Source organism: Prionailurus bengalensis, chromosome C2, assembly GCF_016509475.1.
Source record: "Prionailurus bengalensis isolate Pbe53 chromosome C2, Fcat_Pben_1.1_paternal_pri, whole genome shotgun sequence".
NCBI classification, from domain to species: domain Eukaryota; kingdom Metazoa; phylum Chordata; class Mammalia; order Carnivora; family Felidae; genus Prionailurus; species Prionailurus bengalensis.
Window position 1 is genome coordinate 29029580 of NC_057350.1, and position 26978 is coordinate 29056557.

Genomic DNA, 26978 nt, shown 5'->3' on the forward strand with positions numbered 1-26978 from the left:
CCAATGAAAGCTAGAAAGACCTCTGAAAAGTAGAATTCTGAATACATCACTCCCCTTGATTAATTTTTTTTTTACAATGCTTTCACAATGCATTCTTTTACTATGGTATGTTCATTCCAGTGCTCTGAGAAACAGAGCCTAAGAAAGGAATAGACACACCAAAGATTATTGGGGAAAATGTCTGTGAAGGATAAAGTAGAGAAAGAATAAATGGGTAGGGAAAGCTTTCAGACTACAGTGCAAGTTTGACACCTGTGAAAGGAGAGGAACAAAGCTTTAGCCAGATTGGTAGACAGTCCTTGAACCAAAGTTTTTCACTAGAGGAGACTGATATCCTCCCAGATCGGCTCAAATGGTACCCACATTGTTTCAGTGATTGGCAGAGAGCATGGCTTCCATGCAGACATAGTGGTGGATTCGGTAGCTGGGCTGTTGGCAAAGAAGGGTCCTGCAGCAAAAGATCTGAGTGGCACATTTCCATGACCACCACACATGGTCTATAGAGCTCTCCCTTATCTGGTTCCAGTCTCCATCTCAAAGCTCATCTCCTAAAACTGTCCCTGCTTTCACTCAGCTCCAGCTACATTGGCTTTGTCTTCCTGTGCATAACCCAAACTAATTCTGAATTTAATTATTTTGTTCTTGCTTTTCCTTTTTCTTAGAAAACTGCCTCCAAATCTTCACATATGTTATATCTTAGCATTCAGGTCAAAACTTCAGAACATAAATTACCTTATAGAGGAAGTCTTTGGAGACTACTCCATCTAAATCAGCTATCCTTCCCCAACCTTAATCTTAGTATCTAATCCTCTGATATCACTGTTTTATTTCCTTCATAGCACCTATTCTCTGCAATTTTCTTGCCCATTTTGTTTATACACATGTCCCCAAACACAACACACACACACAGCCCATCACACTAAACGTACTTTATTAGAGCAGGGACCCTGTTACCTTGTTTGCTATGGTATCTCTAGTTCCAAAAAACATGAGAGGTACTTACAAGGTATTCTATAAACATATGGGGAATGACTGAACAAGTAAATAAAAGAATGGATAAAAGCAGAGAATCAAACTGAATACATAGCATATATGTATTCTGAAACTTCATCAATGTTTATAAATGCTCATAAATGAGGAATATTGAATTACATTTTGATGAATATTAAGAAATGTATAGGTTTTGTCCAAAAATCTAAATATGGAAGACATTTGAGATGTTTTCAAGCAGATGTAATTTGTTTTGAAATTGTCTGTCTTTCCTAATTTTATGCGGGATTTGCTTTTCACTTGACTAGGTGTGCAAGCACGGTATGAGATTTGTAAAGCTTCTCAGATAAGCTTTGCTTTAGAATTGCAAAATGTGCATGTTTTATTCATATCTAGTGATCTGGTAGGGTGCAAATAACTGACATGAAACAACTATGCAGAATTTAAACTTGTAATATCAGATCTCAAAGGATTAGTAATGGTGGTAAATAGATGATAAGAACATGAAGAAATAAAAATGCTTTCATGGATAAAGCATAGATGTTAATAAATCTAACATTTCTGATTAAAGAGTCTTGATGTGATATTCATCCTAATTTACAAATGAACTATTATAATTTCAGTTGAATTCCATAATGTGGAATGTTTCATCTAAAGAATTTTTCCAAGTATAATATGTTTTGCTAGAAATTGAACTAAAGATTAATGACTCTCATATTTTATGCTGATGTATTCCTAAGCATTTTATTGCTAAAATATGTCTCGTTTGTTAAATCAATGCACACAGTGAATATCTCCAAGGAAATCAGTTCTCTGCACTTAACCTCTGATGTTTTTCTGAAGGATGAGGAGGATGGAGAGGATACCCTCCCGTACCGGAACAGTGACCCAATGATTGGATCTCACACAGAGAAGATCTCCCTCGAAGCCAGTGACTCCATGGATAGTCTCTACAGTGGGCGGAGTTCATCAAGTAAGGCTATAGAATAAGGGACAACTGGGAGGTCTGAGTTAAGTTAATTAAAAACAGATTTTAACTATAGAGAACAAACTGATGGTTACCAGAGGGAAGGTGGGTGGGGAAACGGATGACGTAGGTGATAGGCATTAAAGAGTACATTTATCATGATGAGTTCTGTGTAATGTACTGAAGTGTTGAATCACTATGTTGTATACCTGAAACTGATATAACATTGGATGTTAATACTACCAGAATTAAAACAAAAAACAATGCAAAGGAAACAAATTGCAAATGAAAAACAACAATAGATTTGGGGCTCATCACATTAGCAACAAGGTTCCAGCTACTTCATAAGAGAAATAGTGAAAATGTAGGATGTGATGAATCCATAAAATTGCTATTGTTTAAAATGATACACAACATATTAGATAGAATTATGAATTATTTTGAAACTTAATTTTGTAGTTGGCAGGGCTCTTAGGGGCATGTCTCAAAAAGATCACGTTGGGTAACTAAATCCTCATCCTTAAGATAAAAAAAATGTATACTTGGGAGAACTAGGATTATCTTGCGTCATAATTACTAACATGAGTTGAAGAATTCAGAAAAACAAAATCCTGTTTTCTATCTCTTCTTCCCTCCCTCTCTTTCTCCTTCTTTTCCTTTTCTTTATTCCTCCTTTTGTTTTCCTTCCTTTCTCCTTTCCTCTTTCTTTCTTCTTCTCTCCTTCCTCCCACTCTCCCCTTCCCTTTCTTTCTTTCTCTTCCTTCCTTCCCTCTTTTTTCTTTTTTCTTTTCTTTTTTCTTCTTTCTTTCTTTCTTTTTTTTCTTTCTTTCTTTCTTCCCTCTCCTGTCCTCTCTCATTTTTTTCCTTCCATTTTACCTGAAGTATTCTGAAAAGCGCAGGACATACGCATCAATTCTGACATTTACTTTTTAGGTCTCCATCCAGCATTATGAGTAAAGACTGAAATACTATGTAAATACTAAATAGAAGGAATACCACTAATTAGGTGACAGAAATGAATCAGCATGTGTTTCTAAGAAGGAATTCATTCAGGTTTCAGTCACATATCTACTACAATAGTTGGATGAAACTATTGATAACTGAAGGATGCCTTATAACTTATTATATGTATACTGTTATACATCCTTCTAATTTCTTCTGGGCTTTAAATATTGTTGTTGTTGTTGTTGTTGCACAAGGTTTATTTATCTTGTATTTCCTTTGAAATCAACTTTCTCTTATTTGAAGACAGATCACAAAGACCAGATGTTTCAAACATTGTGAATTATATTTCTATTTTCCTATTGGCTGTACAACAGTTATTTTGTGAAAAAAAAAAGCTAACGCAAAAACATTTGAAGGATATATTTTTGCATGCATGAAACTCAGATTTCATTAGTATTCATTTCTGCTGGAAGTTTTAAAATTCTAAACTGTAATGCTGAATGGTGGTAGAATTTTACTAACTAGAGCATACCGTTTAAAGCCGAGGCCTGAAGTGGTCATGGAAGGAAGGGTGTGAGGAAACAGTGGCCCACTTAGCTGTTGTAATATGCGGCTTAATTTCTGTAATTACATGCAGCTCACCTTTCTTTTATACCAGTTCATATACAATATGGAGCCTCTCTAAGGTTCTTTACATATTGCCACAATTATTTGAATACATAGAGAAACCAGGGCTGTTCCATCATTGAACAGAACACTGAAGGGCCATACTGAAAGAAAAAGTGAGGTGACAACAGAGAGTGGTGGACAAACAGAGTTACTTCCACTGGGAACCATTCTAGCCTCCATCTCGCAAGCATCCAAAATGGAATCCGTTTTCTCTTTTTTCCCTGAGCTTCCAACTGAGAAGGGAAAAGGATCAGAGAACAAGGATTTGGAGCAGTTTTAAAAGCCCAGTTTAGAAAGTTTAGAACCACTTGGGTACAGGCACATATCCTCCTTCCTTCACACTCAAACAACAAGCAAAAGCATTATCTTTTATGCTTAGAGATGTTGCTTCAAAATGGCTTGTGGTACACAATATGAAGTTTGGGAGAGTATTCCGGCTGTATTGTGATAAGCATGGGGAAACTTGTGGTCTTATTCTTTGAACATTTGTGATCAGTAGCATACAAAGATCAAACTGTTGCTATAGGTTTTTATCTTTGTTTACAGGTACAAAATTAATTGTCTGGCCTGCACAGGGAGTTAAGCCTATACTGTCTGCCTCTTTAGCAAGTGTTCAGTGCTCAAAACACTATGCTACTAGATCAGATCATAAAGACTGAAGTGAGAGGGTGTTTTTGGTTAGTGTTTGAGGAAAGAGGAGTCAGATTGTCTGGAGAAAGTTCAGCTATGGCTCAGAGAACAGAGGTCATGAATGGAGAGTGACTGGGAGGTAGGAAAAAAAATAAGAATCCATCACTTAGAACCCCCTCAAAAGGCTGGCATCTGATGTTTCAGCATTGTCCTTGCTTAGCTGTATCCAGACGATGGTTCAGAATTTTGTGAACCTTCAGGGAGAACCGTTAACCTCTGCTTTGGTTTCATCAGGTGGAGTCACAAGTTGTTCAGATGGTACAAGTAACCGGGACAGTTTTCGACTTGATGATGATGGCCCATACTCTGGACCATTCTGTGGCCGTGCCAGAGTACATACTGATTTTACACCAAGCCCCTATGACACTGACTCCCTCAAAATCAAGGTGTGTGCACATCATATCTGTATTCTGTATGGTCTGTCTAGTGCTGGTTGTATGATCTGTGTCAGGAAATGCACAGTGGGAATCGGGTGTGTGGGGGGTGGGGTGGTTAAATGTGTTCTTCCCAGCAGTAGAACTGAGCACTGGTTTAATGTTGTAAGAATTTGAACAAAACATGAGAGGTGGGTAAGGGAATCCATCTGTTGAGGCCATAACATATGTCGCTGTTATATAGATACTGCAGAATCAAAGCCTGTCAGGGGAGAAGAAATTGTCTACATTTTTCTGAAAGCCAAAAGCCTCACAGGTTACTGGAGGTGCCCAGCCCTGCCTGATGCTTGCTGGAGTAAAAGGAGCGAGAGAAAAGAGTTGGAGATATCTGGCAAGAGCCATGCAGAGCAACTCCCTTGGGAACCAGACTTGGCTGGGCAAATTTAGTACTTAAGTTGGTTGCTATGAGTGACCATATATCCTTCTCCCAATGATATCATCTCTTGAATTCCCTCTTTTACTCTTATTATCTGTATTTTCCATTGATGTGTAATAAATTTCCACAAACTCAGAGGCTTTTTAAACAACACACATGTATTATTACCTCACAGTTCTGTGGGCCATCCATTGGTCATGGCTCCATTGGGTTCCCTGCTTAAGGTCTCACTGGGCTGCAATCAAGGTGTTAGCTGGGCCTAAGTGTCCTCACCCGGGGCTTAGTGTCCTCCTCCAAGCTCACTGGCTATTGGCAGAATTCAGTTGCTTGTGGTTGTAGGACTGAAGTACCTGCTTTCTTGTTGGATACTGTCTGGGAGCCATTCTCAGCCCCTTGAGGCTGCCAGCCATGGTCCTCTTTATAACATGGCAGTTTGTTCCTTCAAAGCCTTCAGAAGAAAAACTCACTCATGTTTCAAATCTCTTTATTTTGGGGGGCTTCTATATGATAAAGTTGGAAACATCCAGATAAGCTCTCTTTTAATTACAAAATTAACTAATTTGGGACATTAATTATATCTGCATAGTCCCTTGTGTCATATAATACAACATAATTGTGGGTATGAGATCTATTATTTTTGTAGTTCTACTCACACTAAAAGGGAGGTGCTGTTGCAATAGTACAAATAGAAGGTTTAGTGCCAAAGCATTTTATACATGTTAAATTATTCCTTTTAGCAACACAAATAGATATAGCTAAAAGGACAAAAATGATGAATTTTCTATACTACCAACATCAAGCCAGTATTAACCAGTAATTATGATAAGTTATGAAGTGTTGATGTTATTATTTAATATTCAAGACACTCAGCTTTTCTCTTTATCCCTTTTAGGATAATAAATCAGAGTAAGCTCAGCTGGAGAATGAAGAACACATTATTCTTCATAGTTAGCTCCTCAATCCTTGGAATGAAATAATTCAAAGTCTAAGTTCAAGACTTGGGGGGAAGAATGCTTGTAGCCTAGTAACCATAGTTGGGGAAGGACTGTATAAGGGAATAAATTGAACCCATTTGACTCAGGAAAGCTTTTTGCCTTCCCTACAATGCTATACCAGTGCATCACCACTTGTCCTGCCTAAGGTGATATTTGTAGAGCTCTTGTAGGACACAATAAAAATCCCACAGTTACCACTGGGGATTGAATGCTATTGTTTATATCAGGGGTCTTATCCACAATGAAATTGGGTCTTTGCTTGGTGACCTATGGGCTTTCCTGGAATGTATACTTTTTATGAGTTTAAAGGATAATAGGAAGGATGCAGCAGAGAGCTCCCATGCTTAGCAACTTCCCTTAGAACTTCTGGGGATTTTCTAGGTCTGCTTAGCTGATCCTATCAAGCCCAGGATTTGATTCCCCATAGTTAGAGGCAGGAAGAACGAGATGAAAAGCTGATAGGGTCAAACAAGCAGATGATCACAAATCAGAAAGATCAGATCTTTTGATCACATTGAATCCCACTATTAAAAATACAATTTGTGTTTTAGATAGAATACACATTCATAGAGCATTAGTAAAAAAGTATTTTTAGTAGCAGACTTAATGCTTTGCTTGAGGGTAGACCCCTAAAATGGTAAAAATATCAAATCTATAATGTCCTCTCTGGGGTAGAAACTTATAAGTCTCAAAGGAGTAGCTATGACTTTTAAATGTAGGCACTGTATTTGCATAGAAATCAATTTTCCTTATAAAGAAGTACCCCTGTGTGTTTTCTACTCTTGCCAATAACTGGCAGCCTATAACCAATTAGAGTCTCAGATGTGAATAAAGAAAAAGACCAATTGGTTTGTCCATGCTTATGTGCTCAGTCATACATCAATCCAACTTTGGTGTGGAACTAAATCTAAGTATTGTCTTCTTTAAAATAATTAAGTAGCATAATTTATCCATAGTGCACACATACTTTTCTTACATAGTTGGTATATACAAAGTTCTTAACAGTTTCCTTATTTTAGATGAATGCTACACTTAGATGGTTTATTTTATACTGTAGGTAAAATTTTCAGATGAACTAGAAGCATGGACTGAGATACACACTTCTTTTTTTTTCCCCTTCCTTATTTGGGAGCTCCTCCAGGAATCATGGCTTGAGCTTTGTTACATATCTATTGCTTTGACAAGATGAATGAAAAGAGCATCATTTTTGAGTTCAGACGACTTAGACTTGAGTTCTGGTTCTGTCATTTGAATTCAGACAACTGCCATGATTTTCAAAATTTAATTTAATGTTTGCATTTCTTTTCTCTAATATTTAGAGTAATAATGAAACCTTGTATATGTACCTAAGAAATGTATCATGGGCATAAAATGACTCAGTATATGCAAAAGTATTTCTAAATTCCATTGTGCTCTACAATTTTAAGTTCATAAATTGATATACCAAAAACATAAAGATATCATCAAATGTATGTAAGAGCTTTTTTCAAGTTGGTTGAAATTTTCTTCATTATTACTAGCAAATAGTTCCCTTGAACTTTTAGAAGAATTTTTCTCTTAGATTTATTTCTGTTATCAGTAACCCCCCCCCTTAGCATATTCCCTCATTATTCTAGTTTTCTATGATTCTATTCTTTCTACCAATTGTTATAGCACCAGAGTTCTCTGAAAACTGATTGGTATATTTCTTTGTCTTTAGAAAGGAGACATAATAGACATTATCTGCAAAACACCAATGGGGATGTGGACAGGAATGCTGAACAATAAAGTGGGAAACTTCAAATTTATTTATGTGGATGTCATCTCAGAAGAGGAAGCAGCCCCCAAGAAAATAAAGGCACACCGAAGGAGTGGAAAGGAAAAACCCAAGACTCTGCAGGAGTTCTTACAGAGGATTGACCTTCAGGTTAGCAAACTTGTGGCCTGTTTGATTCTGGTGGCATCTGGATGGAATAAATGAGGAGACTGGATCAGTGTTTGTATAGTGTTAAAAAAATATATGACTTACAGCAAAGGGAAATCTGTTTTCCAAGAAGAGTTCTTATTTCTCCTTTATTACTTTTATTATGCAAGGACAGGTCTTGATATAACATCCCTTGGACTAAACTCTAATGGTACTTAGCAGTGACAGTAGAGATTAATGTTGAGAAAGTGCAGTGAAAAATGAAAATACCTTGGAGAATAAAAGGCCCAGAGAAAACATGTAAATGAGAATGATGGAGTATGAAGAGTAAAGGTAAAAATCCAGAGAATTGAAAGGAAAAATGAAAAGAAAATTGCATTTTCCATAGGGAAGAGATCAAAAGCAAGTCAAGAGAAGACAAATAAATATAATTGTTCCAAAAGCAATTTGTTAGGAAATAGTGATCATTAAACCCCCATGATGATTGTGTTAAGGAAACTGTGTTGTTTATATTTATAATCCAATTATTTTCTTGTTATATTAGCAAAATTTCTATGAAATATCTACCTTGTTCAATGGTGTGTACATACAATTTACCTAGCCTCACTCAATTTACTGTTTTGCAATCCATTTCTAAAATTAATGCAGCAGTACTTTGATAATTTTCAAGATTCATCAAGGCAATAGCCAATTAAACTTTCCTTAATTATTTCTCTTGAATTATCTAGTTATACTCCTGTCTGTAGACAAACTACCTCGGCCTTCCTACATTACGATGGGTGCCCCTCAAATGGGGCACTGCTTGGATGAAGTACAAGTTTAAACCCTGCTTCTTCTTTTTGTTTGCCCTGTGACCTATGAGAAAACCCAGGTCTGGGGAAGTGAAATAACTTACTCAAGAACCCACAATCAGACATAAGTCAGAATGGGAATTTTGGTTTCTCTGTTCTAACTTAGTACTCCATCTAGGAGACATTATTTTTTAAAAAGAAGTGATACTTTTTCTTTCTTTTTCTTTCTTTTGTAAAAAGGGGCTGGTAGTTCTTTCCAATTGCTTAAAACTTTTATACCTCCTCTTATTCAGTTTTAGTAACCAAAATAAGGATATTGAAATTGTGATCAAGTAAAATGGAAGGAAGTTTTGAGGAAGTTGTAAAGCAACTTCACTTTGCATTTTTATTCCGTTAGAGAGAACAGAGGTTACATAAATAACATACAGACTCAGAAATCAGAAGCCTATGAATTTTAAACTAATATATATTGATGCAAATGATGGACAAAAATATACATGCTGAGAAAAGGAAACAATACTTTTCCCAACCACAATGCTTTTATGCTTAATAAAAGCTTTTAATTAAATAGAAAGTCTGGAGTTCCTTCGGTTTATATAATGATTTCACAAAATGCTAGGTATTTTTTTTTTGTAAAGAATTGTGCCTGTTTCATATTCACTTTTCAAACTACCCCAAGAAGTTAGTGAGGGCAAATATTTTTGCAAGCAAGCAAACAAGGAGAGATGGAGATTCAGAAATATTACTATAATTACTCTTCCAGAGGCATTTTATTGATAGACATAAGGACACCCTAGCTTTGTCAATTGAGCTATCTGAGAAGTGAAAAAGTGCCAAATGGGATGAATGATCCAGCTATTTAATTGATCCATGATTTAGCGCTGCACAGCTTAAGGTAATTATTTCTTCTTTACATTTGTCCTTCCAGAAGGTGAGAATTATCCAACATACTCTTCTAAATGCCCTAGAGTTCAGATGTGGAAAACTAGTACAAGTTAAATAAAGTTACACAAAAGTCCTATCAGTGCCTTTGGTTTCCATATGCATTTCTACACTTTCCTTAAATCTAAAGAGAACTAAAAATAAAATATTTGAATCTGGCTAGTTTATACTATACATATTTTTTCTCCCTCATAGGAATATACCTCAACACTGTTACTCAACGGTTATGAGACCCTAGAAGATTTAAAGGATATAAAAGAGAGTCATCTCATTGAATTAAACATTAAAAACCCAGAAGACAGGATGAGGTTACTATCAGCTGCTGAAAATCTCCTTGATGAAGAAAGTAAGTGTACACACCTACTTTTCTCCTTTGCTGAAAATCACATTTCAATGTAAAGAGTAGAATTATTAAAAACAAAGCCCCAGTTTTATTTACTGAGAATCATACAAAGCATCCTTTCCCATAGAATAAGTATTTTCTTATCTATTTGGAAACAACAACTCTGGTCAAGTCTATAATTAGGAAAAGGACTTTTTTTTTCCTTATTGGACTCAGCAAATGAAAAGGACTTTTCCGGGCATCTCATTTAGATTCTGCAGAGCTATTAATTTACACACAAGTGGATGTCTGCATTCCCAAAGACTGAGGGAGTTCGAGACAAATATTTAGTGACAGCATGAGCCATTAGTGAGAAATGTCATATGCAACTTCTGCAGAACAGCACAGAACAAGGCTCTAAGCTAATGAGCTTTCGCGCCACACAGGAAAATTCATTTCATTACCATATAGTCACATCTTGTATGTGTTTATAGTATTCCTTCAAAATGTTATAATAGCTTGCAAAAATATTCAGCACTCACTTTTATTATCTGAGATGGTTCTCTGTATTTGTAACATATAAACTGGAGATGGAGTAATTCATGCACATTCACTTACCGACTGGGTTTGTAAAGATAGGATAGCTTTTGTTTTTACAGTTGCCCAATCTGAACACTCGTCTTTCTAAATCTGCTCAGCCTTCTGAAACCCTGAGCTCAGAACATGCCAAACTCCACAAGGAATATTTTATTAGGAAGAAAAGAGGAAGGTGTCGACTTTTAAAGATGAAAAAGAACTTACACCGTCTAATTCAACTGTTCTCTTTCAAAAATGATATGAATCATGATCATTAGCTACTTTTTTTGAATGTATATTCTGAGGAAAACTTGATCCAAGATCGTTACATTTATTATCTTCTTCCATGCACTCCACATTTCTTTGAGTTCGATAGTACTATCCCTATATTTATAACGAGAAACTGAGAAGATGAGTAACTTGTCCAAGTTCACACACGTAGCGAATTGGAGAGCCAGGACCAGTGTATGTGATGCTACTATACTTTCCACAAATAACAGCCCAGATGGAGAGCAAGGAGGAAAGTTGTATTTAGGACCCAGGCCTCCTGAGTGTCTCTCAGTACGTTTGCCTATATCCTAGACCTCCTCTGCTCCAAAACGGGCACAGTAGGTGTTTCCACACTGGCCCTTTATCTAGTAGGAATAAATGTACTCTTTTGGAAACTGTATTTCAGTTCTCTTGAGTTTGCATAGAGCTTAATTCTTTTCAAAGAGCTTTCACATGTAAGACTAATTTGGCACCTGCAGAATTTATTTAATCTTAGGCCTATGTGTTTACACGCATTCTTTGAAGTTGTGGAGACTAGGAGAGGGAGATGGGGTCACAGAGGCAGACAAAGTTCAGCCTTAAGAAAGGAGCCAATTTACTCAATAGTACAAGACAAAACAAAACTGATCAGTGTCAACTGATGTAGCAGTATCTTTCAGTAAATGAGGCAGTTTATTTCACCCTTATCATTTCAAAACATGATTCTCACTAAATAACAGGCTACAAAAGAGATTCTGTAGATTTCTTGTAAATGAGAATGTTCGGTATCGTTGTCAATACCCTCCCAAATAATTTGATGTCGAAGTAGAGCGAGGAAGGAGAGCATTTTTTGAACACTTGTAAATACATTACTTTTCTTCTATAATACTATCCATGTGGGTATTTTGTCCATCTTACAGATGAGAAAATATTTCAGAGCTGAGTTGCAAAGAGGCCAAAGAGCTAGATAAGTAACAGAGCTGGAGTTTTAAGCAAAGGCAGTCTGCTGTAAAAATCCAAGTTCTTTCTTCCACACATGCAAACTGGTAAATATAGAAAGAACAATGAATATTTGAAAATTGAAGTTTTCTATGATGCCAGTTTTCTCAAGGGCTTCAGTTAGGTTTTCCGTCTCAGAAAGTAGAAGTTAATATTTCAGTGAGAACAGAAACCTTGCAGCAACATCACTGCCTTAAAGGTGCAAGGCTACTGTGGCTGCATTGCAACAGGACTTGAGAATAGGAGGGGCTTAGACAGCCTGGGTGAGAAGCGTTTTTAGCCATAGAACAGTGGTCAGTCTGGACCCACGGAGGGAAGATTGGTCCAATGCCAAAGGCTTGGGCCATGGAAGGTGTCTACTTAATTTATTCATCCACCTCCCTATTCCCTATTTACTTTCTATGTTAACAAAAGAACAATAATGTATAAATGGCATCGTATTAGAGCTAGGTGTAATTTGAAAAACCATCTGACCCAAATGCTTCCTTTGCAAGATGGAGAAACTAAAACTAGATTAGCTAAATGGCCTTCTCAAGGTCACATATCTAGAACCCAGCCTCCTAAATCTATTATAAACATATTCTACTATGCCCTGATCTCTGAAAATGAAACACAGTATCTCCAAAGCACGATGTGACTTTCAATGTTTAATATAAAAAAGTACAAATCCCCCAAATTATTTCCCTTATAAGCCTTTAGAAAATGGTATTTGAAGGTCACTAGAAACTGACCATTTAGCAATAGCCAGTAATGTATTAACCTACACACACTGAGTCAAATTCTGGGGGATGAAAACTAGAAAAAAATCCCGATGCAACCAGTGTTTGTTGTCAACACACAACGCTGAGATTTTTCTTATTTTAATCTTACGGTCTAAAGTAGTGCTAGAATATACATGTCAAAAAGATGCATATTGCATGTTAGGCTATTCTGACTGAAAGCTATTTATCTTATATGAAACTGCTTTGCTCAAGAAATAAAGAAGAATGACTTCTATTTGTTGATAAGATGGTGAGTTCTGATGATTCGGCACCATGCTGCTGCATGCTTATTTTTATCTATTCTCTACTCTGTGAATCATATCTTCTACAACCATGCTAAAGATTAAATGCACAACCTTCATGTACCTTGAATGATAAAGACCTTGAATATATGGTTATATAAAACTAAGATATTATTAAAAACAAATGTATGTCACAGTCACAGTCACAGGTTAAAAAAGAGTTAGCTGTGTGTGTGTGTGTGTGTGTGTGTAAGAATAAGGTATGCAAATTGGCCAGGATTTTATGCATGCATTTTATCTTGATCATTGAATAAAGCCAACTTGGGGAATGTCAATAAATTCCTAGTTTAGAGCTTCTTAGGTTGGGAACTGGGAAGTTTTGCTTGCCATTTTTTCAGTATAAAAATTAAGGAGAAGGGGCATCTGTTTCGAGGGCGAGTTAAAATTTTGAGATGATGAAGGGAATACTACAAGCCCCATGTGAGCCTTTCATACATCTAGAAGGACCAAGAGGGTGGGACAATAGAAATCTAATACTTAGAACAAGAAATTTTCCTTTTCTCTTAGGCCAAATAGATAGCATTGTACCCACTCTGACCTTGAGAATGTAAAGTGGATTAAAGTGTTTTAGGTCACTGCTTGACAGGAGGTAAAGGGGTTTCTCCTACAAGCTGTTAGAAGGGTTGGTGAGTGGTGTTAGCGCTGATTACAGGATTACCTCTGCATCAGGAGAATGACTTTGGGGTTCTGCAATCCCAGCAAGGCCAGTACCGCGATATTCTGAATTCACTCCCGTGTTGCATTAGAACTGAGCAGAATTAGGTCACTGGCTCCCTCAGCTGGGAATCTAGATGAGGATAGAAGAAGAAGAAAAACTGGGGTGAGACTCGGCTTTTGAAGGAGCAAAAGAGCAGAATCTGTTTATTTTGTGCACATTAGGGTTTCTCTATTTATCATCTGAATTTTAAAATGCTTTGTTTGCTTTGAATAAATATCCCCAGTAAGAACAGAGAATGTGTGTGTGTGTGTGTGTGTGTGTGTGTGTTGTTCATAAACACAACCTTCAAGACCCTTTTGCCTAGCTAATAAATGCCTCTTGCAAATAATAAGAAAGTTAACTGCTATTTATAGTAAATATTATCTCTTTATTCTGAACTTGTTCCTCTTTTCCCACATTTAGAGGCACTTTGATGTGTTTTAAAAGTGTGTCTATGAGAATGTGTACATTGTCCTCAGGGAAAATGGGTGATGGAAATATCTTGTTGTCCCTATAGCACAGAAATAATTAACTTTTAAATTGGAGGGGAAAAAAACAACAACTGAGTAACCGCATAAGCACACTGTACAAGAAGCTGTGTATAATATATTTTAGTTAACTGCAACCTTTGTTTGCAGGGCTTGGTGAGGAGGAAAGGGGTGGGGCGGGTTGCGTGCCAGGATGTTGGCACCAGCTGTGGTCACAGCAGCTCCACATTGCTCAGCTATCCCCAGTTGTGCCTTCCTGCCTGCCTACCTGCCCAAAACGATGCAGGGCAAGAGGCGAAGCCCAGCCAGGAGCCTGGAACACGAGCTGCCAGCGGGGAGATTTGTAGTTCTGCCAAGCAGCAGTCCAGCAGTTGACCTGACAGCGTGCCAGGGTAGCTTGGTGCCCTAGCCCCTGACATGCATGCCTGGTGTTTCCAACCCGCTTGCCATATGATTTGAATCTAGATTCAAGAAAGGTACAGCTTTTAAGAAAAGATATGCTAACCATCCACATATACACACTAGAGAAGGCACACAGCCATTTTATTCCTATGTACTTATGTTTATAAATTGTTAGATTAAAAAAATACGTATTTCTAGTCAGAGCTGTGGGGCTTTATGCAATTCAATTTCTTCAGATTACTCTTCGCTTTTACTGCCCCCCCCCCACACCAAGATTTAATTTACAATCGATGCCATATTCCATATGATACACAAAACAACAAAATGAAATGTAAACATGTTTACTCTTCTATCAGAGAACCACTCCCAGAGTAAAAAGCCCGCGGAATTTTAACCTCAGTCACCTAAGGAACTTGTAATGTGCTTGTTTTTACATTGTACTATGTTTGTGTACTAGGGGTGACTTTGTGAGGATGACCCTGGTCAAACAGGACTGAATCCTCTGTTACCAAGTGCCTTCCCAAAGCCCCTAGTTCTGTGCTTTGCATTGAGTGGATGGTTTACAAGTACAATGAATCATCATTGAGTGAGGGGATGAAGAGTTTTATAAATCGTAGGCAGACGTTTTTTTTCTGATTGTAAAGCTTTAAGTCCCTGGTAACCCCACCCCGCACATAAAAGTTTTTTAGTAGTCAGATGGGTGTTTGTATGTGTGGTCAAAATGTGTGTTATGTATATGCTAACCACGTGTGCCTGTATATGCACAAGTACATATGAGCACTTTTCTAGAGGGCAATAATGTAAAAGCTATCAAGTTTGAAATGTGCAAACTTTTGTATCCAGAAATTTGATTAACTTCAACATATAAATGTGTAAAAATACTAGTTAAATTACTAGTACTTTTAATTAAGTGTGAACTTCCAGTAATAATTAATTGTTAAATTAATTAGTATATGCAAACAATAAAGTAGAATGAAGATATTAAGAGAATTAATGCATACTGATATAAAAATATGTCCAAAACATATTAAAATAGTGCAAACAAATTGTAAATCAGTGACATGCAGGGTAACCCTATTTTTGTCAAATAAGCTTTAAAATAATGAAATTAGGTGTTTTTTTTTTCACTATACCAAGTAATTTAATCTATAAGAAAAATGAAACTCATTTCCCAAGGCCCATAATTAAGCAGTATGCAATGATAGTTTTTGATCTTATTTAAAAGATTCTTATCAAAATTGCCCAGTATGACAACTCAACCAAGGGTAAATATTTCTTGGGACCAAAGCCTTCCACAAGGGCGTCTGATTGCCCAGAGTGGCATCTGTGCTGGTTCTGAGTGATTAGCTCTTAGGGGAGTTTGCCTCTGACCTTCCTGAAGCAGCCAGCATGCTGGAAGTGGAAGGTGCTGAGATTCACCCCCTGGCCCACATTTCATTACAAGGTGGACTAGGATGTTACGATGCAAAGAGAGAAGTGCAAAAAGAGGGAGATCCTTTCAGCTCCTGTGTTCTCGTGGCCTCCAGAAAAAAATAGCAACTGGTTATTCCAGGAAGGGACTCTTGTTTTTAATTTGGGATTTTTCTAAAAGGTAGGTTCGTATTTAAATGAAATGAATACCAAAAATTCATTATAACTATAAAATCAACATGTTCAGATAATTTAAGGATGTGCTTAAAACAAAATCAGAAACAACTACAAGTTGTGCCGTATTGTCTACTGAATACTCCTCCTTGGACAACACTGCACATGTACAAATAAATGCAGCTGTAGTTACCTGGAGAATGCCTGCGTTTTATTCTGAAAGACTCAAGTGGGGCTCCAACATGAGGGTGAGGTTTTGAGCCATCCTCAAAGAGGATGACATAACTTTGGCTTTTTCTCTTTGGAGACGGCACCAGTAGAGAAAAAAGAGGATAGTAATTCAAAAAGCCAAGAGGCATATTCATTTGAATTTCAACAACATTTCTTATTTGATCTTTAGTGCCTATTTCCTTTAATTAATCTGAACATCACGTTCTTTTTATTTAAAAAATATGTTTACTGAGCACTTTCCCTGGCCAGGCATTTTCCTATGCCCTCTAGATTGCGTTATGTTATAATGAAACAGAAGCCCAAAGGAGGCAGAAGCATCATACCTAAGACACACAAGACAGTAAAGTTAAAATCTGAAATATTTGGGTAAAGAAACCTGAGAAAGAAACCTATGTGAATATAGGACAGATTTCTCTCTTTAGAATATGAGAACTTTTCTCCAGCATTAGGATTTAGTTTGATTTCCTTAAAGCTTTCTTCACTTTTAGTATAATTGAAATTGCCTATATTTAATTAATGAAATGTCACAATTCCAATATAATTATTTTATGAATAATTATATTAGCTGTCTTCTGTTTTAATCACCATGCCACTTTTTATCTTTATTGATGACTATCTTAAAATGTTGAACCATGGGCTTTACACAATTCCATAAACATTTTGGTAAGAAATAAAATATTTTAATATTCAGATTAGCTCTTTATGACAAAATATTTCCTCAATAATTTTTTCTTAACATAATTATTTTATTTTCATTATATAGAGTACAGAACTGTTTGGGGCTGCTTTCTGGCCTTCTGAGTATTCCTGCTGTTAACTGGCAGTGATAAGAGACACCCTTTTCAAATTATTTAACAATTCCCCAATATACCCAGATTTGAAAATGTATAGTCTTTGGAGTATTTGCAAACCATTCAGGGGCTTATTGAAAAACTGTACCATTTTATTTTTTTGTTTTGTTTTGTTTTTTATTAAAACACAAAACATTATGGTGATGTGAGAAATAAAGAGGAAATCTATCTAAAATTTTAACACTTTCATTTGTGAATTATATGCATATGCCTATATGTTGTCACATAATGTTGATAATAGAATCCTTAATCATAGATACTGATTTTTTTAACTTGACATATTATCAGAAAACACTTTGATATTAAACAAAGATGCACTCATATCTCATAATGGTAAGTCTATAATTTTGGAGGCAAACTGTTCCTTATTCCAATGTGTTATTTGCCTGGTTAGCTCAGATGATTGGAACATGGGCCAAAATCGAAGAAGGTTATCAGTTAGCATCAGGTCTAGGTAGGTCAGTTAGCTTTACTCTGTTTCACGGGCACATGAAGGGACTAAATGATTTAGAAAGAAAATACGGATATATTAGCATGAATTCATCCCCTGTGCTGGAAAAACTATCCATAGCACTAGACCCAGGTTTGTGCCAATCCCGAAGCCATTAGGGTCAAGATGGAAAAAACAAAAACAAAACAAAACAAAAAAAAAGAAGAAAAGGAAAACCTTGACCTCCAAACACAAAAACTGAATACTATATAGCTTTCATTCCCATAATATAACATAATGGCCTGCCTTTTCTTTTTATAGTTACAGTTGAAGGGCTCTAGCTGATCACCTGCCTGAAATTATTGCTAGCCTGGTGGGAAGTGTTTGAGGACGCATAGTCATGTTTTCACTTCACTAGGAAATCATTTAGCAAATTACTGCTGTTCTGTAAATTACTGTGCTGCATAACTTTCATACTGAGAAACTATTTCCTTTTTCCATAGAAATTGCAGATAAAAGGTTTCTACAATAAATAATCTGTATTTAAAACAAACCAATTCCTAGAATTGAGAGAATGTGATATAGCATTTCTCGTGTGAAACTAAAAACAAACAAATACATTTTATTGCCAATATTAAAAGATGACATAGTCTCTGTTAAAGTCAGATTTTCATTTATTGTTTGTTTTCTTCGTTACCCTTTGAGGTGAATGGACACAGCCTTCTGAGGATGAAATAACAAGCTAAGTACTTATCTTTTGAAAGGAAAAGAGCTGGTTTTGGAAATCAGAATTCTTTAAGTCTAAATGTTACATCTTAAAGAGGTCCCACAATCAGTAATCAATCTAAATAGAACACAGTATTGGGAGCAGTTTTTATTATGCCAAGCTCCGTTTAAAATGTCAGTCTGAAGGGAATTAACTCTGTTCTTTTAATTTTGTGTTGAGGTGATAGGCCCAAATACAATCTGGGGAAATATGGCTCAGCTCACACTCCAAATATGGTGAATCACTGCTGATATAGCAGGAAGCATTACAAAAGGACTAATTTCTCCGGCCTTTTCCAGAAACACTTGGATAATAAAACTCAGAGCTTGTTCTTTCATTTCAGTGGCAATAAGATACAAAAGCAGAGGCAGGGGAGCTAGGTTTTCTTCAGAGAATGCGGTCCCATTTCATCGCTGTCTTTTCATAGCAGAAGGGCTTGGAAACAAAACCTAATGACCCTTATTCACAAACACTAATGAAGTTAAGAAGATTCCTCCTAAACTTAAAAAGTTGCTAAGACTAACAAAAAGAAAATGTTTCATGGTAGCTAAAATTTTTAAATAACAATCTCAACTGATACATATTAAAATTAAAGTTCCTTATACCTAGAAATAGTTAAAACATCACCGGACTTAAATATCTGATTCTTGAATCCACACTTCAATAAAGTTGTGGCATGGGGATCCTGATTTCGGCTCAGGTCATCATCTCACAATCTATCTTGAGATGAAGCTCTGAGTTGGGCTCAGCACTGGATTTGCAGCCTGCTTAAGATTCTCTCTCTCCCTCTCCCTTTGCCCCTCCCCACTAACTCTTTCTCTCCTTCTCTCTCTCTCTCTCTCTCTCTCTCTCAATAAAAAGAATAAATAAAAAAAAATAAAGTTGTGGCAAATATAGCAAAGGTTCAGAATAATGACATAAACATTTTATTGTTGCAAATTAAAGTTTTGAGGAAAAGGTTAAAAGAACTGTTATGATTCATTTTGAAGATGAGTAGACTAAAATGATCTTTATCCTTTTCCCCAACCTTTCTCAACCTGTGTTCCTCATCCAAACCACAGAATACAAAAAATAATGTGACTCTTTTCTCCATTCTTCCATGGATGCTATGTAAAAGAGTACCATCCTAGATACATTGAAGTTAATTCATTACATACAAGGATGCCTCAGGGCACCAGAGCTCAATTCTTTCCCATAAAGGATGCTGATAACAATTGGATACACAGTAGAACATAATGTTGACAAGATACCTGGAGCCTAGAAACTGCATTCAAAAAGTGGGATATTTGTAGAGAAGACAAGGTGGATTTCTTAAAGATAAATTACTTAGCATTTTACTTTTTAAAAGTCTATTGAGGAAAATTACAGTTTCCTTCTTCCAGGATTTTGAAGTTGGAATTTATTTTCTCCTCACTACAATAGGATGAAGTACATAGTCTCTGACAGCAGAGGTCTTGTCCCACCCTGAAATGTATGTGTTTGGTTCTTCCAAAGTGGAGTTACTCACATCATGCAACGTGGGGAAGCTCTGGGGTTAGAAGGGGAAAGAGCTAGACATGCTGATACTGCTGACAGGTGGTGACCTAAGATACATCTCCTCCCTGAGGACCCCATCTCATGATGCGGAGAAACACACATTTACTGGTGTCAGGGAAGTCATAGAAAGAAACTTTGCATTGACAAAGAGAACATTGATGCTGAAGGATTCTTGAGAAGAGTAACACTTTATAGTGCTGCTTAGGTTCTTTAAAAATACTTTCTGGGGTACCTGGGTAGCTCAACCAGTTGAGGACTCTGGCTCTTGATTTTGGCTCAGGTCATGATCTCACAGTTCATGAATTCGAGCCCCACATCAGGCTCTGCACTGACAGTTTGGAGCCTGCTTGAGATTCTCTCTCTCTCTCTCTCTCTCTGGCCCTCCCCTCCTCATGCTCTCTCTCTCTCTCTCTCTCTCTCTCTCTCTCAAAATTTATAAACATGAAAAATATTACAAAAAAGTAAATATATATTTTGTTACATCTCTAATATCAATTTTTTTTCAAAGAAACTGTCTGTGGAATCTAGAATACTGCTGTGATAACAGAGTCACCAATCTGAATATAAATAATTGTTATCCAGAACTACAGAGATGTAGAAGACAAACCAAACAATTCAGATCCAATGAAAATGGCGGTGTTTTACTATCTAAAACCAACCTGGTTCTTATGCTGATTTTTCTGTTGAATGCACACATAGGAAAATCTGAGTGCTTTAAGTTTTATTAGTTAAATTCCAAGTAATTGAAGTCTAACTGTACATTGTTGCCCACAGAGATTTTTTTTTCATTAATCTACATTATCATGATTCTAGAATCGTTCACAAAGGTCACCATTGAGGTGTATTGTGCAGTTAAACTACAAAAGACTTTTTCTAATGTTACTTTAAGGAGTATTTGGACAAGGCATCAGTCAAACTGTGGATACAATCTGCTTTCTCTGGCAACTTATCATTAATGTAAAATGAGAGTCCATATTGATCTTCGCTTACGCAAGCAGTTCACATGAATCCCACAAAACTGCAAGTGAGCAAAAAAGAGGGCAAACTTTATCTTCTAGGATAGCCAGGCTTGAATATCTGAGTGTAAATATCTCTTTAATAATAAACAAATACATTGTTTACTTATGCAAGTTTCCAATGTAATGAAGTCAAGGTTGGTACAGTTAAAATGGCTCAAAGATGAATGAGTGCATGAATAAAACTTGTCTTGGCTTCTCCTAACTACTGCCCTCTTTTCCATTTACAGCTATTCAAGAGCAAGAAAATGAATCTGTGCCCCTATCCTTAAGCCCAGACATCTCCTTAAATAAGTCACAGTTAGAGGACTGCCCAAGGGACTCTGGTTGTTATATCTCATCAGAAAATTCAGATAATGGCAAAGAAGATGTGGAGTCTGAAAATCTCTCTGACATGGTACAGAAGATTACTATCACAGAGCCAAGTGACTGAATACACATTCTCAACTTTATATCTACAGACACATTCCACTTTAATTCTATTTGAGCTAAAAGATCAAGTAGGAGAGAAAGAGAAGTATTTGCGAATACAACCTGAAGTTAAAATATTTTAATCAGGATGATTTTACACAAAAGTTCATGTCTCCAACATTCCCAATTATTGTAAATAGTATGTATATTTATTATTTTGAATGCTACATGTTAATATTTCATTTGCCTGTATGAGAAGAGGTATGGTGTAAGTCTTTGGTGTGTGTGAAATAAGATTTATTCATCTTTATTTTCTAAGTGCAACATGAAAAATTCTGCAGCAAAAAACTCATTTTTTCATCCCTGCCAGTTTTGAACTTATGTACGTTATTGAACAAATAGTAATGGAGCGAGTGTCTGTATAACCAATTGTCCAAGCAGCAGTTACACTCATTTTTACACTTAATAGGAAAGTGTGAGTTGGTACTGGAGACATTTTCTCTTGATACAGAGTGGAGTTTTAGTAATTATTTTTTTGTTGATTTCTTCACTGTTATCTGGTATAAAAGAAGAGCTAACAAGATGTCAATTCTTATTTAGTAAAACTAATTTTAATAATTGTACAGATGTTTCATTTTTAATTATAAATATTTTAAATTTTGAAATAGCCTAATTTTAATAATAAAACGAACTATGTGCATTTACTCTTTTCCACACGAGTGGTGCTTAAGGTATTTTTAATGTTTTGACTTCTAGACAAAATATCTCTTGCCATACAAGGTTTTATAGTCAGTCTCTCTCTCTCTCTCTCTCTCTCTCTTTCTCTCCATATATATCTATATATCTATACACATATATACACATATAGACACATATACACATATACACATATCTATACACATATAGATATATAGATATAGATATATAGATATATATAATATATAGATATATATAGATATATAGATATATCATATATCATATATATAATATATAGATATATAGATAGATAGATAGATAGATAGATGAATCCCACAAAACTGCAAGTGAGCAAAAAAAAGGGCAAACGTTATCTTCTAGGATAGCCAGGCTTGAATATCTGAGTGTAAATATCTCTTTAATAATAAACAAATACATTGTTTACGTATGGAAACAATATATATATTTTTATATATATTATTTTAATATATATAATATTTTATTATATATTATATATATATTATATATATAATATATATATATTATATATATATAAAAATATAATATATAGATATATAGATAGATAGATAGATGAATCCCACAAAACTGCAAGTGAGCAAAAAAAAGGGCAAACGTTATCTTCTAGGATAGCCAGGCTTGAATATCTGAGTGTAAATATCTCTTTAATAATAAACAAATACATTGTTTACATATGGAAACAATATATATATTGTTATATATATTATTTTAATATATATAATATTTTATTATATATTATATATATATAAAATTTCCAAATCAATCAACACTTCAATCTGTCTCCTCCTGATCTGTGTCATCCAACTTCCTGAATACTTCTATGTCTTAGTCAGCTCAGGCTGTGTAACAAAATACCACAGATTGGGTGGCTTAAACAATAGAAATTTAATTTCTTACAGTTCTGGAGGCCAAAAGTCCAAGATGGGGCTGCAGCATGGGTGGACTTTAATGAGAGCTCTTCCTGGCTTACAGATAGCTACCTTCTCACTGTGTCCTCACACATCAGAAACAGTAAGCTTTCTGGTGTTTTTTCTTAGAAGGGCACTGGTCCAATCATGAAGGCCCCACCCTTACAGCCTTATTTAAACTAATTATCTACTCAAAACCCCATCTATAAATACCATACACTGGTACCATACACTGGGGTTGAGAGCTTCAACATATGAACTTTGTGGGGAGAGGGGTCCAGTTCAGCCCATAACACTCTAGAAGCTTCAACTCAACATACCTAAATCTTTGATTTTCTCTACAAATTTGCCTCTCCTTTTTTATTCCAAACAAAGCTCTCTCTTTAATGGCACCAATACCCAGTTACCCAAAACAGAAAATCATTTCTCACTTCATCTCACTCATACATTTCTCATACAGATTCAATATGTAATCAAGTCTGACCTCTAGATGTGCTCTGCCATTCATGGCTTTCTATCCATTCCCATGGCTACTGTATTGCTTTGGAATGTCATTATCTCATATATTAAATAGTGCAATGGCTTTCCAACTCACCCCTGTTCTACCTGTGCCCTACCTTTTAATCCATCTTCCCAACAGCTTCCAGAAAGATCTAACCTGTATATCAAATCATGTACTTCCAGCTTGAAATTTTTTTTAGCTCCTCACTATCTTTAGTATAATATTTAAACTTTCTTCCAAGATATATAAGGTTCTTCACAACCATTTTTTTACCTAACCTATGAGTTGTATCTTTCCTCTCCTTTCTCTCATTCTATGCTCTGCAGCCATAACAATCTAGTTGCAATTCTACAAATTCACTATTTCTTTTGTGACTTTTCTTATGCTATTTATTTTCCTGGAGTGGCTACTATGAATTTCTACGTCTAGGAGACTCCCTCTGTTTTTCCTCTTAAGACACATCACAAAAGTCACTCACTCTGTGAAGTGTTCCATGATTTCCTTCGGTGTACTTCTCTGTGTTTCCATAGCAACTTGTATCTCTGTTGGTTATGGCACTTAACATATTATACTTTATCTATTTGAAAGGCACTTGCCCTTCCACAACACTGTGATCTTTTTGTGAAAGAGATCCCTGGTGCCTGGTACAATACTGGGTACAGAATGGGAACATTTAAATCAATGTACTTAGTCTATAGGTAAATGCCTGCCAAAGTGATCTAAAAGTTTCTTAAATATGTAAAACACAATACTTTAGGAAAAATCAGGAAACACAAAATGTTATTTCAAATGCTGGGAGACAATATTACACTGTTAATCTCTAGTGTATTTTTCCAGATCCATGAGATTTAATCCTATATGCAGCGCCCAGGTCAGGAGTAAATCACATGCCTACTTCTATTCTTCCCTCTCCACAGCAGGAAATAGTGTTTCAGTTTCAACCCTCTAACATGCTTCTTGCATCATGGCCCCACTCCTGGCCATGGTCAGCACTCCAAATAGATTATTCTAGGACCTCCTTGGACACTGCGTAGCCACTGACCATAATTTTTAAATTTTCATCAACCTGCTGCCTCAGGGAGTTCCAGAGAGTACAGCTTCTTTATGAAGATACCAAGAAATTGTAGGTTAGGAACCATCTAAGGAACCGCTTAAATGTAAAATGGTGGAAATTGCTGGTGAAATGTCCTCAGCCATGATTTCTATCATTTAAAAATGAATATCTGGCATCCAGTCAAGGGTTTATGGAAACACTTATGACAGAAATGCCGCAAAGGCCATGAGGAGATTGAAGAAGAAGAGAGACTGGATTCCATGAGGTTCAAGTTACCAGAAGGATGACCCCATCACATAGCACAGCACTGAAAAGGATACCTGTCGCCATATACACCACACTAAAGAGAGTACTGCTGCCTTCATTTCACAGACTGGATCCCTGAAGCTCATTTTCCTTAGGTTTTTCTCTCAACTATGGAAACTGGATAAAGAGGAGTGAAAAGGCAAGACATAGTTCATCCAAGGTTGTGAGGCAGTTGAGAGACTTAGGCCTTCCACTGCCCTTGACTAGAAGATAGACAAGAATCTGAGCCTTTCGAGAGTGGATGTGAAGATGGTTAGAAAGTTGACATTGTAATGGTTACCAGATGATCACACTGGTTCTAGGTTGAAACCTGGTTTCAAGAGAGTCCCAGTCTTGTTCATTTATTTGCTCCCCAAGACATATATGCTCCCCAAGACTATGCCAATAAAGGCCCTTTGGCTCAGATAATCTGCATTAAAATCTTGCCATAGTCTCTCACTGGAACAAGCTGAGTCTTTCAGTACAGAAATGTTGTAAAACTGTTCTGGGATGCAATGATTATTCTGATCCCAGGAATCAGAAATTACAAATTCAAGTATGATGTGAAGTATGCATGGCTAGAGAAATTTTACTCTAAGTATGGATAAAATCCTTATAATAATTTTTTGATAATAAGAACAAAAATGAGATCATTTAAATTCTGCCCCCTCATCCGATTCTTTTCCTGATATAAGTACCAATATACCTTAACCCTGACATTGTTATCAGAAGCTTTTCTTTTTTATCAGTTACATTTCTAAGATAATGAGTTAAGAAATAAAATAACTTTTAAAACTTCTAAAGTGATAGCTAAAGATTATCAGGTTTTAGACAACATCCAGTTCACTGAGGTTAGTCAAGCGCCTTGCAACTTCCTGTGTGAGGCCAAATTGATGACATTTCATGTTGAGAAACTTCCGTTACAGGCCTAAGTTCTGAGAAAAATAACATGAAGAAATTTGAGATACTCTGTCACGCCACACACACACACACACACACACACACACGCTTCCATTCCCCCACCACCACCAAAGAAAACTGTGTAACTAATCAGCATGCACACTTCAAGAACTCCTTCCTAAAGTGGGAAGTCATGCTAAAATTATGTAAAGGTTGAGAGAAAAATGAATAGGGACTAAATATAGGTAAAAGAACAGCAGTTTCTAAATTTGACCAGGTTTTCTGCCTACAGAACTAAGATGGAAGCAACCCTTACTTTAGGCTACCTCCTATCTTACCATCGAATTCATCTGATCACACCCAATGTTGACCCAGAGGTCCTGGTTTGAGGATTATGTGACTTTGGGTGGATCACTTATCCTCCAAGCTTTTTTTTCCCTCCTCTGTGAAATACAAATACTATAATACTAATATTTCATATTTCTGTGTTTATTAAATGAGATAATGTGTGCAAAACACTCAGTACAGTGCATGCACTGCATGCATAAAAACTAATATCTGAACATAAAATAAAAGTGGTGCATACGCTACCATAGGACGGGCTTAGGCTTGTACTAATTGAAATTCTTCAGACCCAGATTGTATGAGGGCTAGGACAACTGTGTCTTCCAGTAGCAATGAGAATCAGCTGATTCACCAGAACTTCACAGATAAATGACTGTTTTGTCCTGACAGAATATTTCTTTGTTGAGTTATGACAGTTTAGGAAGAGGCTGTATGGTATTTAGCTTTGACTCCTCACTCTTGACACATAATAGGAATAATCACTTTTGAGGACTGAATGATTGAATATATAATTAAATGCCCACATTAATTAATTAAATAACATAAAACAAGATTTGGGGTTATTACTTTTATTACTGCATCTTGGGCCCAGGTCTTTACAGTATGGAGTCACAGCTGACTGTGCAATAGCCCACATAGAAGCCCTTAGAAAGACACCTTAACTGTAGATTTTCACATATTTACAAAGCTTACAGGCATTTAGGCAAATGATCTGCCATGGGAAAATCACAGCACAGAGGAAAATATGAGCTTTTCATTATTCTCCCTTTCTTTCTTCATCATGCAAACTTCTCACTTTTGAATTACCAACAGTCTGAGTATTAGGTTGTCTGCGTGATGTAGATTATAAATTAAGAAGCCATGACGGAAAAATCTTAAAAGTGACATTAGTGTGTTCAGAGATCTCCTTTGGCCTTCTGGGGTCC

At 36.2% G+C, this 26978-nt stretch overlaps 1 protein-coding gene across 3 annotated transcripts in view; it reads left to right on the forward strand.

Moving 5' to 3' along the window:
• The window catches only part of SAMSN1 (SAM domain, SH3 domain and nuclear localization signals 1), a 139511-nt gene extending 117469 nt beyond the window's left edge, over positions 1–22042 (forward strand). For all 3 annotated transcript variants that reach the window (XM_043593838.1, XM_043593839.1, XM_043593841.1), the window contains 5 exons: positions 1834–1963; positions 4496–4647; positions 7766–7972; positions 9898–10048; positions 21143–22042. In XM_043593838.1, coding sequence (XP_043449773.1) covers positions 1834–1963; positions 4496–4647; positions 7766–7972; positions 9898–10048; positions 21143–21345 — 843 coding nt within the window. In that variant the 3' untranslated portion in view covers positions 21346–22042. The remainder of the gene's footprint in view (positions 1–1833; positions 1964–4495; positions 4648–7765; positions 7973–9897; positions 10049–21142) is intronic.
• Positions 22043–26978: the final 4936 nt, after the last annotated feature.